This window comes from Triticum aestivum, chromosome 7B, assembly GCF_018294505.1.
Source record: "Triticum aestivum cultivar Chinese Spring chromosome 7B, IWGSC CS RefSeq v2.1, whole genome shotgun sequence".
Classification (NCBI taxonomy): Eukaryota; Viridiplantae; Streptophyta; class Magnoliopsida; order Poales; family Poaceae; genus Triticum; species Triticum aestivum.
This window is the reverse complement of record NC_057813.1, coordinates 168,814,876-168,828,235: the sequence shown is the minus strand read 5'-3', so window position 1 is coordinate 168,828,235 and position 13,360 is coordinate 168,814,876. Positions and strand designations below refer to the sequence as shown.

The 13,360-nt window shown below is 45.2% G+C and overlaps 1 protein-coding gene, 1 long non-coding RNA gene and 1 pseudogene across 3 annotated transcripts; 1 reads left to right on the top strand and 2 right to left on the bottom strand.

The window, feature by feature from the left end:
• Positions 1-1,507: 1,507 nt before the first annotated feature.
• Positions 1,508-3,221, bottom strand: LOC123155465 (uncharacterized). The gene is made up of 2 exons (XR_006477406.1): positions 2,630-3,221; positions 1,508-2,456 (listed from the first exon to the last, which is right to left on the bottom strand). It is a non-coding gene; the product is annotated as an uncharacterized lncRNA (long non-coding RNA).
• On the top strand, positions 1,604-5,413 carry LOC123155464 (paired amphipathic helix protein Sin3-like 3). Of its 2 annotated transcripts, none has more exons than XM_044573642.1 (4): positions 1,604-1,965; positions 2,636-2,759; positions 4,623-4,703; positions 4,811-5,413. In XM_044573642.1, the coding sequence occupies exons 2-4, from the start codon at positions 2,700-2,702 to the stop codon at positions 4,997-4,999; spliced, it is 330 nt and encodes a 109-aa protein (XP_044429577.1). In that variant the 5' UTR covers positions 1,604-1,965; positions 2,636-2,699; the 3' UTR covers positions 5,000-5,413. The 2 variants fall into 2 exon arrangements, with proteins under 2 accessions (XP_044429577.1, XP_044429576.1); XM_044573641.1 differs by having other exon boundaries at positions 1,608-1,965; positions 2,664-2,759.
• Positions 5,414-6,042: 629 nt separating this feature from the next.
• Positions 6,043-10,341, bottom strand: LOC123155463 (G-type lectin S-receptor-like serine/threonine-protein kinase SD2-5; annotated as a pseudogene).
• Between the last annotated feature and the right edge of the window lie 3,019 nt (positions 10,342-13,360).

Genomic DNA, 13,360 nt, shown 5'->3' with positions numbered 1-13,360 from the left:
TGAAGATGGGAAATAAATTCTACAGCATGGCCTATGTTGCAAAGAAAAAAATCCCGCAACACAACCTATGTTGCAAAGAAAAAAACTGCGACATAACCTATGTTTCCGCAACAAGATCTTTGTTGCAAAGTAGTAAGACTTTAGGTAGGTCGCTTGATTGTGTCAGATCCCACAACTCGCGAGGTGCCGAGATGTAGTAGCCCCAAAGAGAAAACATATTTGTAGAAGAAGGGAGGAGGAGAGAATATTTGCCCTTGGTTTCAACTTTCACCTAGGGCGTGTTTGGTTGCTTGCATGAGGCCCAACCAGGCCCACGCGAAAATAAAACGGGTTGTTTGGTTGACTGCATACATTGTTGGGTCTGCATAGCATGAAACTTAAAGGACCTCTAGGCCTGGCTTGCTGGAAACGCTCAGATCGGGAGTTTCTTGCGAGCCAGACCGAGGCGAGCGCAAGCGACCGGGCCCTTGCAGAGTGGAGATGGGAGGGATGCGAGGTGATTACCCGAGGTCTTCCTCAACCTCCAGTAAGCTTCTCTCTAATATCCTCTCTTTCTTGCCCCTCTTATCTACACAACGGTGCTTCGATTCGAGGTAAGCTCTACATGAAAAAGATGCACCTCGATGCTACGGTTTCATTCAGGCGATCGGTTCATAGTTTCGTCGGCGGGAAGTTTTTTATTTCGTGTTCACGTTTGGAGCTATTCTGGACGAATTTTGTCAGATTCGTCGCGCACGAACGATCATTTGAAAATTCCTTTCACCAGCAGCCTAATCTCGCAGTTCCGCACAACAATCCTGTTGTAAGTTTTTGGTTTCGACGATCGTAGCTTCATCTCTCCTTGAACAGCAGTCTAGTGCACTCACGCCGCCATGTCTAGCTCCTCTGTCCTCTGCTCAGAGCCCTCCTATTCGTCCCTCTCGACGTCGACGCCCTTCCCCTTGATCTCCTTGCCCGCGTCCTACTACACTAGAGTCGTTTTCAGCGTCGCTCATCTCGTCCTACTCTGTGATGTCCTCCTACTGCACTGACGATGCAATGGCGCGCACACTGCAGTTCGCCGCGCCGCCGACGGGTTTGATAATCTTGGCCTCCTCTCTCTCGTCCCTCTATACTGGAGTTGTTTTCGGCGTCGATCATCTCGGCCTATTCTCTCGTCTTACTGCACAGACGATACTATGGCGCGAGCACTGCATTCTCCTCTTCTGTCCACTGTCTTTGCGCGAGCACCGCAACTAGTTCGTCGACGGTGTCGCTCGTCGTGCCGCCGACGGGGTCGCTCGCCCACGACTCCATGCTCGTCATGTCGACACGGCGCCACGACCACTATCCACCGCAGTCGCCATGGTCCGGCGCACACTCATTTCTTTTCCCCCTTCCTCTGCTAGCTCTTAACCCTGTGTGCTAAGTGCAAGTACTAGCTCTTAATCATACCACATGCGGCCAACCAAATAGTGTGTAGTTGTATGCGACGAGACAATGCAGGCAACCAAACAACGTGCCAAAGTTGATCCCATAATGCAGGAAGTTCATATGCAGACAACCAAACAACTTGCAGATGTTACATATGAGGTTGTTTTTTCAGAGCCAGGCTGAGTAGAAAGGGTATGCAGCGCAGGTACCGTAGCCTAGCTGATGGCAACCAAACACGCCTCTATTTTTCACTGTAACTTTTTTCACCGCATATTTTCTCTCGCTCCCACTCCCAGCAGCTGCCCCCTTCGCCCTCCCGGTCTCTGCTTTCGCCCCCAACTTCGCTCGAGTCCAACCCCCAGCTGCCACCCCGCCCAGTTGCTGTTGCGCAGCCTCCTTCCTCTAGTCTCCCCTCCTCTCCCCCTTTTGCCATCTCCAACCTAATCCTTCTCTTCTCGCCTGTCTGCCTGACGGATTCCAAAGGGCTCGCTCATTCGGATGAAAAGCTGTTCGCAGTGACTCCCAATCTCATCCATTTCTTGTCTGTTCCAGGTGAGAAAGAACCTTTCCTTTTTTTTCCGAGAACCCTCACTCCGTTGCCTAGAGATGGATTTTGGTGGTCTGGTTCTCGTTCTTGATCACCGCTCCTAAAAGAATGCGTTCATCTGATTCTGATAACTGCAGTTTATATCCTGTTTATAGGTTTGCTTCCTGATTTGTTGATTAATTACTTGTCCTGGCGACTGCCCCAAATCTGTACCTGTTGTTTGTGGATGATATTTGTGCCTTGTGAATTTTGACCATGGAGCTGGTCAGAATAAACTGTTTTGTTCCAATCGCTGCCAGCAGAATATCATCTCTTCTACCTGGAAAATTGAACACTGCAGGATAATTAAAATGATTTTTGGTGTTGACAAAGTTATTATGCTTACCTTTTGTGAGCTCTAATGTTCCCGTTCTCTTTTCTTAAAATCAAATCTTGTGAGTTTTGGTTCTGCTCTCGAGTAATTGTCGACAAACTGTATTCTCTTGGTTCTGAACTTCTGATGATGTAAAAAGGCACTATTTTTAGTAGAAATTGTACAATTATTTCGTTATATTTCTTTAAAGGAACTATTTAGGGTCATCTTTTTTGTGAAGCTGCAAGTTGGGTGTGTGCATTTTGCTTTCTCTCTTCTCTAGTGGAATATAAACTTTAACATTATCTGATCATTACCTGCAGTAATCTGTGGAATTTTGTGTCTTTAAAGGCAATCCAGGGTCTGGTCCTGAGCTGTCGGGGCTCCATGTCTAAGTGGGAACCTGTCACATTTGAGGAATCTCTTAGCTTTGTTAAGAGGGTTAAGGTGAGAAATTTTATTAATGAAACTTTGAACCATGCTTCCTCGCAAAATGATAATAGTATAAAAAGACATGCAGTGTGACTTGCGAATCTTCTCGGTGTTCATAGACAGGGCACTATGAGTATGTTTGGTTCATGGCCAAAATATACTCTGCCAATAATCGGCCCTGGTAATATTTGGCCAATGTCTGTATGGTTTCCACTTTTTTGGAATACACATGCCCCTTTAGTTGCCGTGGTACAATTCTTTTGCTTAAATTGGCCGAATCCCGAGCAAGAAAATTCTTGTAACCAAATTCTTGTAAGGTAGACTTAGGATCAAACCAACAAACCCTATCTTTAGTATTAGCTGCTTGGATATTGCATTTCTGTCATAACAGTGATATATCCGTAATAGGGATGCAAAAGCACATGCTTCATATTCTAAATATTCGGCGAAAAAAATAGTGTTCTTAATATTGGCAAAAAAATTGTGGAGTGAGAGACAGTTCTCGCCTAGACTCTAGAGTACTGTTCATTGTCTAGAGTGCATACCAAGAAACTTTCTTGTGTCCTCCTTCTCAATGATTTGTGTCCTGTGTGCCTTGCAAGTTGTCAGCAATTAATTGAAACTGTTCATGCTTCCCTTTTCTCAAAAGAAAAGGTTGTCAGCAATCATTGGTGTACATAGATTGAGTCCATGCTTGCCAGCAAAGCACAATGCAAATATGTATTTCCCTCTTCAGATCACCTGCGTTGGAGCTAATTTTTTACTGAGAAAAAGAAAGATTTAATCAAACAAAATAACAAAATATCTTACTCCATGCATGATGTATTCCTCACTTGATTTATGGCTGTAATATTTATTTTTATACTGTATCTGTCTGAGGTCATCAGACTTGATACCTTTCACATAAATATGTTCTTTGTGTCTTGGGTTTTTACTTTCTGCATTGCTGTAAGTTTGAGTTGATCTAGCACATATGCTGGGAATCTGGCGAGAACAAGCTGTATTCCACTGAGCAACTGGCAGTTGTGGTTTGAAATATTTGTGATGTAGGCTGCAGAATGAAATGCTTAGGTAGATCTTTGGGTTTTGACCCTTCCCCGGACCCTGCGCAAGCAGGAGCTACGTGCACCGGGCTGCCCTATATGTGCGACTAGCCAAGAAACATTGGTTTTTGTGCATGTATGACAACAAAACTCACGTTTTATGAAATTTCACAAAGCAATTTCTTTATAAGGAAAATTTAGTGTATATGAATTGACAAAAATAAAAACACACACGATTGCTTTGGAGAAACTTGGATGTGGGAAAGGGTTCAGATAAAGGAATTTTAGTGAAGCTAAATGTCTATGTCGTGTGTAACTGTTCTGCATGGACAGTTTCTAGTAACGCACAGTATCCATCAGGTCGCTTAGTGTAGCAATCATTTCTTACGGTCACATAACTTCTGAACACTTCACTGTAAAAAAAAATGCCTTTATCAAATTTTCTTGCACTCTTGTATTTGGCTGACCTAAGCCTGGAGTCAATTGATATGTTCCACTACTAGGACTTCTTGATGTTTCTTTGGGCGTGTGGAATATAACATCTGAAATAAATGACCATCAGGGGGTCGAAGTGAGCCTAAATCACTTGGTTGTGTGAGTTGATGCACGATCCCACCACATCGATTCAAGTCCTCACAAACTCGAATGTGGGTTCCTATTTGTTATACTATATGGGCTTCTCTAACATCTTTCCTTACCAAAATAAAAATCATGGCTGTTGCATGCATATTGTGCTCCTGTCTCATATTTGATCGAACCAACTCTTTGGTACAAAAACACTTCAATTCAATTAAGTCAAGCCTTTAACTTACATTGCATCATGTCTTCTATACAGGCTCGTGACTACTTGTTATACCTGTCGCTGCTCAATGTGCTCACCCGGAGTGATCAGATCCCTCTGGAAGCTTACAACGAGGTACTACCACAATCGCGACCCACCTCTTACCCGCATCCAATAGTAATCTGTAGCCTGTCGGTTCATTATAAATCCAACTAGTCTGATACATCCTGCTCGAACTGCAGCTTTTACTTCTTTTCCGGGATCACGGAGATCTGCTAGAGGAGCTAGGGAAGTTCAGACCCCTCCCCTCTTTCCCAAGCACTGTGTACAGCTACAACACAATCTGGATGTTCATATTCCTGATGCCCTTTCTGCTCCTGAGCCTTCTCCTCGCGTTTGAGAAGCCGTTGGATAGCTTCCTTCTCCGATAACCTGTTGCGAGCTAAAGATCAGCACTACGATGAAAATGACCAGACACGGAATGCGTGCACGGACTGCTGTCTTGTGATATCCCCTCAGAGCCCATTGCCTTATCGGTGCTTTTGTGATCATGTTCATCCTTTTGTGATCCGCCCGCATAACGGTGCGCGGATAGTATCTCTGAATCCCTTGGAAGGACAGGCTAAATCGATTGTTTTGGCTTGTTCAAGACAAACTTCAGTGTACAATTGAGAAACTAAATGAAAGAGTTTAGTTTTACATGCAATATTTTGCAAAGTAAAACTAGTTGTAGTACATGAGTAACAGCGGAATTGTGTAACATAATAGGAAATGCTACACATGCGACTGATTTCCTGTTCAATTGATGGTAACGGCGCAGGATGGCAAATGTTTAGTTCATATCAGTTTCTGCTATATCATGGTCAGCCATGGTAAGTTTGAGACCATCCAGGCAGGTGCTTTCATCTGCATGCTGCTGTTGCAGCTGTGTATCAGGCGCAGGAAGCAGCACAGCTCCTCAGCGGCATGGACCTGAAAGAAGTTCGTCGCATCTTTCTTTCTTGCCGTGATCAGCCATCGATTCTTACAGAAGGTTGGTAAGAAAGGCGACATAAAATTCCCTTCGATAGGCAGCATGGCGATGACGCCTTGGAGTTTTCCTGCATAAGCATGTTTGGTGCTGTGGACCTGGAACTGGAAAAAAAACCAAGCATTCTCTTTCCCTGCAATAGTTCTGCAGTTCTGTTGATGCAGGTGAAAACTAGTTCCCATTGATCAGATGTATGTAATGGATATCCCATCATTCAGTGAAGATCCATCTTTTGCTTTGGAAGATGGTTTCTTCTGATTTTCTCTGAAACAGTGGATATACACTAGCATTATTTGTGAAACTTTTGATATAAGTAGATCACACAGCGAGAAGATCAGAATATGCCACAGGTTTACCAAAACCTTTTAGAGAGACATCTGAGTACACAAGGAGTCCTAAGCTGATAGTTCTGTATTCTTAAAGTAGAAAATTAATTATAGCTTATAAAGAAGTAAATCTGGCAAAAAGATATATTAATTTCCACAACAAACCTCATCTGGTAAAACTATTATAAAAAAGAAGTACCACCTGAAATAATGATCAACATATGTACATGACATCAATGTGAACAAATGATCACCAAATCAACAGGCCCTACCCCAAAATTGAACACCAACATCCTAACTAAACACACTAATATACACATCATTCATACTGTCATCTAGGACCAGAGAGCCGCACTGCTGAAAGCAGAGCCTCACTGTTGTAGTCCGACATACCCGACGACATGCCCTCCTCGCTGCTCGATTTGAGGGCATTCGCATAGAGCCTATATCCGATCTGTGAGGATATCGGTGGCTGGGGCACGTCGCAGACGCACTCGAGCATCTGAACCACCTTCGACATGGACGGTCTCTGGTAGAAATCCTCCTGGATGCACCACAGAGCAACCTTGATCGCGATTTCCAGTCGCTCATCCTTGTCGTTGTACATCAGCTTGGCGTCAAGGATCTCGCGAAGATCGCCCTCCTCCAGCTTCTTGAAAGCGAAGGACGGGAAATGGGCCTTTTCTGAGCCTTCCACGGGGTCAAAGTTTTTCCTCCCGCTGATAATCTCAAGCAGAACCATCCCGTAGCTGTATACGTCGCTCTTCTCTGAGATGGCGTAGTTGGTGATCCACTCGGGCGCGAGGTAGCCCCGCGTGCCTCTCATCGTCGTAAAAACATGGCTCTGCTCCCTGCTCATCAACTTGGCAAGGCCAAAGTCAGATACCTTCACAAGGAAGTTGTCATCAAGCAGGAAATTCTCAGGCTTGATGTCGCAATGAATGATCTTCGATTCACAGTCTTGATGGAGGTATGCCAATCCCTTTGCTGCTCCAAGTGCAATATTAAACCTTGTATCCCAGTCCAAAAGGGGATCATCCTCCTTGGTACGGAAGATCCACCTTTCAAGTGACCCTTTCGCCATGTATTCATATGCAAGAAGCCTGTGTGAATCCTCAGCACAGAAGCCTCGGAGTTTAACTAGATGGATGTGGTGGATGCTGCCAATTATTGTCACCTCGGAGCGGAACTCTTTCCTCCCTTGACCTATTCCCTCCAGCTTCTTTACAGCGATGCGACTGCCATCTGGGAGTGTTCCCAGATATACAGATCCAAATCCTCCTTGGCCAAGCTTGTTAGAGAAGTTGTTTGTTGCATCCTGGAGCTCCCTGTAAGTGAACCGCACTGGTGCTCCAGATATTGTCTGCAGATATCCATCGTCCTCCGATGAACCAGCCTCATCTTGTGAGGACGGAGGATACCTCTTCCTCCTATAAATGAAGAAACCGACATAAATGAGGCCACCGATGACAGCCAAAGTTCCAACTATAATGACAACAATAATGATATTGTGGTTTCCACCGCCACTGCCACTCCCAGCTTGCCCTGAGCCACTGCTAGATACCTTGATGAAAGATGAAAAATTAGTTTTATTTCCACCTTCCTGCTGCAAGCTACCAATCTGGTCAAAAATGAAGCAATTGCCTGTTTTTTGGTCAAAGAAGACGGCGATGCATGAGCAATTTCCCATGCAAGTATTCTTGCAACCTGTGATGTTTGTCTTAGCCACAGGTGAGGTGAAGCTCGTACCGATATATTCAACTCCACTTTCCAGTTGAGCCAGCTGAAACGCCTCTTTTGATTTACAAGATGATGTGAGACCAGGGTCACAGTTTGGAGAGGAGCCGAGGACTGAAGGGCATTGGCATCCTGTCCCACTATTGCAAATAGAGTATGGTTTGCAGTGGGTTGGCGTGTCACACGAGTCTTGTGGGATTGGGGTTGGCAGATTAGTCTTGCCATTCGCACTCTGCAGCATATAGAAGGCGATCGACCCATCCTCATCGAGGACAGCAGCTAAAGTGGTGTTGGCATCACCCTGCTGCGTTATGACGAACTGTGATAGAAGAGACCCTGATTTATCATAGAAGTACCAAGAAGTTGCATTGAGACTCGCAGAGTAGATGGCGCCATCCTTGTTAACGATCAGCCTATTATCCTGCAGTGCGGACCAGTATGGTTGGGGGTTCTGGAAGCCTGCGTACAACATCATGTCCCCGGATTTGATTTGAAGTGTATGTGTCATGTTCTTTTGGGTGGAATGGCTCACAAGTGTCATACCATAAGCTTTGGCCAGACAGAAGTGTGTTTGTTGGATAGCTGAAACTCTGCCACAGAGGAGAAGAGCTATCTTCGCCGAGCACTACAAGATTGCCGGAGTCCAGCAGCTGCATAGAGGAGGCTTTGCCAGAGATATTGGCAGTCCAGACACTGGAGCCTGCAGACTGCAGGTAGGCCTTGCCATCCTTGTCAAACTCAAAGCTATCCGAATGCAAAACAGGAGAGTTAGCATTCGCAGTCCAGATGACGGTATTGGTGCCCAGGTGGAGCACTTGAAGAAGGTAGGATGTGCTCTCTGACGCACTGCTGCTGGCAAAACCAAAGCCAAACACCGTTCCATTAGAGAGCAGAAATATTCCATTGTTATCAATGTAATCCATTTCTGAGCCACTGAACCCTGGCAGGAGAACGTGTTTCTGAATACTGCCGCTGCATATTATCCAGAGGTTGGGTAACACAAGCATCCACAGCATAATGAAGCATAATGAAGAGCCGCGACGTTTGCTCCGTGCATTCATGTGTATGAAAGGTGAGCTCTTCCAGTTGGCAGTCTTCAAAAACCATCCAGTCATTAACGTCCTCTGAAATGTTCGCAAGACAATTACAATCTCAGTGGGTATAGGAAATAGTAGTTTCATATGCAATAGAGCAAAATTAGATATTGAATTTCTGGTGGGCAGTCTCCATATTGTAACAGCTGTAGGTGGAAAATTCCACTAACAACTGTTCTAGCAAGGTGGAAAATTCCACTAACAATTGTTCTAGCACAGGTGACAAAATGTCTTGTTACAACAACTATAGGGATTGATAACGGTTACAAGCTACGCGTATTTTCGGGGAATCCACATTTGTATGTGCAAAGTAACGCAGCTATTTGATCTTGATACTGAAGCCGTGTTGCCCGGTAACTTTCTGGGAAAAGTGTAAAGCATGATAGCCCCCCTCCCCTTTTGTTCACGGAAAGAAACCAATCCACATCGTTTTCATGACTTCCAGTATGAATTAGCCAATCACGTTCGCACCGTAGCCTTTTGCACAAGAAATGAGGTGAACAAACGCTGATGGCATAGCACTCCCATGATTCAGAGTTACAAACATATGCTTTAAGGGACTTGTACCACAGGAAGAAATCATGGTACTGCTAATAAGAATGATTGGACGAGAGCTCCGTGTGGTACCTTAGGCGCGAATGATTTCTGATCGAGCTACTTGTTGGTTTCTTCAAAGCCTGTACAAACATTTGACAGGATCCTGCATCCAAAAACATACAGATAACAATAAGTAATGGGAAAGCACAGCAGTTAATATAACAACAAAAGTTGGAGAAAGGCCGGCGTTTTTCACTGAAAATGAACACAAAATGGGTAAAATATCCATCACTATCCTTTTCTATTTCTGTATTCGTCTGCTTGAAACAAAGTAGAGTAGTTCTAATTAATCTGGAACAGAGTGAGGCGCGTACTAGCTAGACTTTACTAGTAAAGAACTGCGCTCCGTTAATTCTACACATTTCCATTGCGGCGAGAATTCGAGGCAGCTGAACCATGCCAGCGAGGACATCCAAGATACAAACCGGCTAACTTAACCCCATCGTCCCTTTCTTGCTTAATTCGAGCGTAATTTGACAAAACGTTCGGAGCAGAGGGCAGCCGGACGCAAAATTCGCTGGAACAAGAAAACGGCAGCTAACTGCTGGAGCAAGAGCCAAGACAAAATTCACCTCGCTTAAAAAACCACACGGAACAGAAATAGGTAAAGCAAACCAGGAAACTAGCCGAACCAGCAAGAAAGATCCGTACACGGATAGGGGAAGAGGGAGGGAGGACGGCCCGGACAGGATAAGAAAAGAGACGGGCGTGGCCACCTCACCTGAAGGAACGGGAGGACGAGGAAGAGACCGGGGGACGCGATGACCATGAAAAAGATTTGGTGGGGAGACTCGACGGCGAAGAGGAGGAGGAGGAGGCGACGGTGGTGGGGGGAGAGTGGTTGGGAGGTGGTAGCAGGCGCAGCGGGACGAATAACTACGGGCGGCGGATGACATGGGGGGTGGGGGTAGATCGATGGACGGATGGATGGGTGCAAGTGGGATGCTGCTGCTCCGTATTTTAGTCGCCTCATCTTCCTTGTTTATTTCTCTAGCTCGGTACTAGTTTAGTGCGTACGGCCACGCTGCCAGCAGCAGCAGATAGATCGGACGTCCATGAGGATATCATATCACTTGTTTACAGGATTATATATTGTGGGTGATTTGCTAGCGCATTAAATTTCGTAGATCTTGGAGATCGCGCGAAGGTTCAAGGCCACGCAAGTGTAAAATCTGGAGGAAAATGCGCGCGGTCACGGTTTTAAAAGCAAGGTAAACGTCAACTAGGGAGTAAAAAGTGGAACGGAGCTGCTACACCGCCTACGATTTTTGAATATACGGACGCAGATGTGTCGTAGTATAGCATCACTCAGGGTGGAATATACTCGTAGGAAGAATATAAGGGCATCTCTAACCGATCACTATGAGTGTGAGAGAAGGATTGATAGCGGATGATAAATTTCACTATTCTTCTGGCACCTAGTCGAACCCGTATAACCATTAGACGAGAACAAATTATACTTCTCGGCACCGTGAACTCATATATTTACTCGACCGCCCACCACCTTCGCGTCTCCACTTCGGCCTCTCCCTTCTTACGTCACCGCCGACCCTCCGTAGGACTCGCCGTGCTCCTCCCCACACCGATTTGGTCCCCTCTCACCGTCGGCGGCGCCTAAATCAGCAGATCTAGGATGGGTGTTCTACAAGTGCGAAAAGGACGGGGTGAGTGCCTATTTGTACGGTTGTACTTCGGATTCGTTGCAATTTGGAACTTATTGTTTGCTCAAAATTCTATGTAGGGTGAATGCAAGTTTAGGTATTGGGAAAAAGAGTATATTGATCTATTGATAGGGAGAAATTTGTTAGAGTGGAGACTAGAGACGACACAATGTCCAATTATGTGAAGGCGGAGAAGAATGAAGGGTGCATGCTCAAGAAGCCGATAGAGAAAAGCAACAATGTTGGCAATGAAGACATAGAGAAAGTATTAATGGGACTAGTAGGAGCAGTTAGGGCACTTGGATTTCTATTAAAGTGTCTAATTATTCTTGTAGTTTTCTTTGGATCGGTTCTCTTAGCGAAGAATTGGTGAAGTATGTAACCATATGTCCATATGTCGTTTAATAAAGTAATATAGTAGTGAATTTATTTCGATGGTCGAAAATTAAATGAATTAGACAAAAAAATACTCCTATGAGTATTGGGGATCAGTTAGAAATGGTTAATTTTTAGAGGAGCAAAAGTACTCCTCTAAAGGATACTCGGTCGTTTACTCCTTTAAATTTTAGGGGATCGGCTAGAGTTGATCTAAACAAAGCCCTATCGTCCCCGCCGTGCGTTGCATCGTCGCCGGCGTTGCTTCCCGCGACAACTCACCGCCTCCGCCGACACCCTACTGCCTCCCTTCACCCTCGCCACCCTTCCGCCCGACTCAGAGTCGGTCACCGGTCGTTGCAGTCATAGGAATCAAGCTCAAACGCCTCCGCCGCTGCATCAATCCCATCACCGGAAAGAGGCTCGGGTCTTCTTCCTCCGAGCCTATCCATCCACTTCCGGCCATCTTGAAGCCCCCCGACCGCTAATATCTGCTCAACATCGTCGTCCGGCTGTGACACCTCAACCACCTTTCAAGTGTTCAACGGTTTGCCTAGGTGAGTTTTTGTGTGTTTTTCATCTCATTTTTCTTTTGTGAATTGAATTGAACCGAGCCATTTCTAGTCAAGATGAAGAGGTTGAGAGAAATGATCTTCAAGGACTATTCTTCAAAGGAGGAGGAGGAAGAAGAAGACGATGGACTTTGAAATGGATATTCACAATTCGGTCGTATACACATCAACCAAGATAGAGCGGAGGGCCATGCCAAGATTATGAGAGATTATTTTGATCCCAATCCTAAAGGAAATATGCCCTAGAGGCAATAATAAAGTTATTATTTATTTCCTTAATTCATGATAAATGTTTATTATTCATGCTAGAATTGTATTAACCGGAAACTTAGTACATGTGTGAATACATAGACAAAACATATAGTCCCTAGTATGCCTCTACTTGACTAGCTCGTTAATCAAAGATGGTTATGTTTCCTAACCATAGACATGTGTTGTCATTTGACGAACAGGATCACATCATTAGGAAAATGATGTGATGGACATGACCCATCCGTTAGCTTAGCATTATGATCGTGCCAGTTTCATTGCTACTGTTTTCTTCATGACTTCAAGTTCCTCAGACTATGAGATTATGCAACTCCCGAATACCGGAGGAACACTTTGTGTGCTACCACATGTCACAACGTAAATGGGTGATTATAAAGGTGCTCTATAGGTGTCTCCGAAGATGTTTGTTGGGTTGGCATAGATCGAGATTAGGATTGTCACTCTGTGTTTCGGAGAGGTATCTCTGGGCCCTCTCGGTAATACTCATCACTATAAGCCTTTCAAGCATTGTGACTAATGAGTTAGTTGCGGGATGAAGTATTACGGAACGAGTAAAGAGACTTGTCGGTAATGAGATTGAACTAGGTATGATGATGCCGATGATCGAATCTCAGGCAAGTAACATACCGATGACAAAGGGACCAACGTATGTTGTTATGCGGTTTGACCGATAAAGATCTTCGTAGAATACGTAGGAACCAATATGAGCATCCAGGTTCTGCCATTGGTTATTGACCGAAGACGTGTCTCGGTCATGCCTACATAGTTCTTGAACCCGTAGGGTCCACACGCTTAACGTTCGATGACGATTGGTATTATGAGTTTATGTGATATGATGTACCGAAGGTTGTTCGGAGTCCCGGATATGGTCACGAACATGACGAGGGGTCTCGAAATGGTCGAGACATAAAGATTGATATATTGGACGGCTATGTTCGGACACCGGAAGTGTTCCGGAGAAGTTTCGGATAAAACCGGAGTGCGGGAGGGTTATCGGAACCCCCCGGGGAACTAGTGGGCCTCGATGGGCCTTAGTGGAGAGAGAGAGGGGCAGACAGAGCAGGCCGCATGCCCCCTTCCTTGAGTCTGAATAGGACAAGGAAGGGGGGGGGGCGCCCCCCTTTCCTTCC

Bases quoted from the DNA above. Each gene is read 5' to 3' on its own strand.
- LOC123155464 (XM_044573642.1), top strand. From the start codon at position 2,700: ATGTCTAAGTGGGAACCTGTCACATTTGAGGAATCTCTTAGCTTTGTT. The intron at 2,760-4,622 runs GTGAGAAATTTT...TCTTCTATACAG, and splicing joins GCTTTGTTAAGAGGGTTAAG to GCTCGTGACTACTTGTTATA. The intron at 4,704-4,810 runs GTACTACCACAA...CTCGAACTGCAG, and splicing joins CTCTGGAAGCTTACAACGAG to CTTTTACTTCTTTTCCGGGA.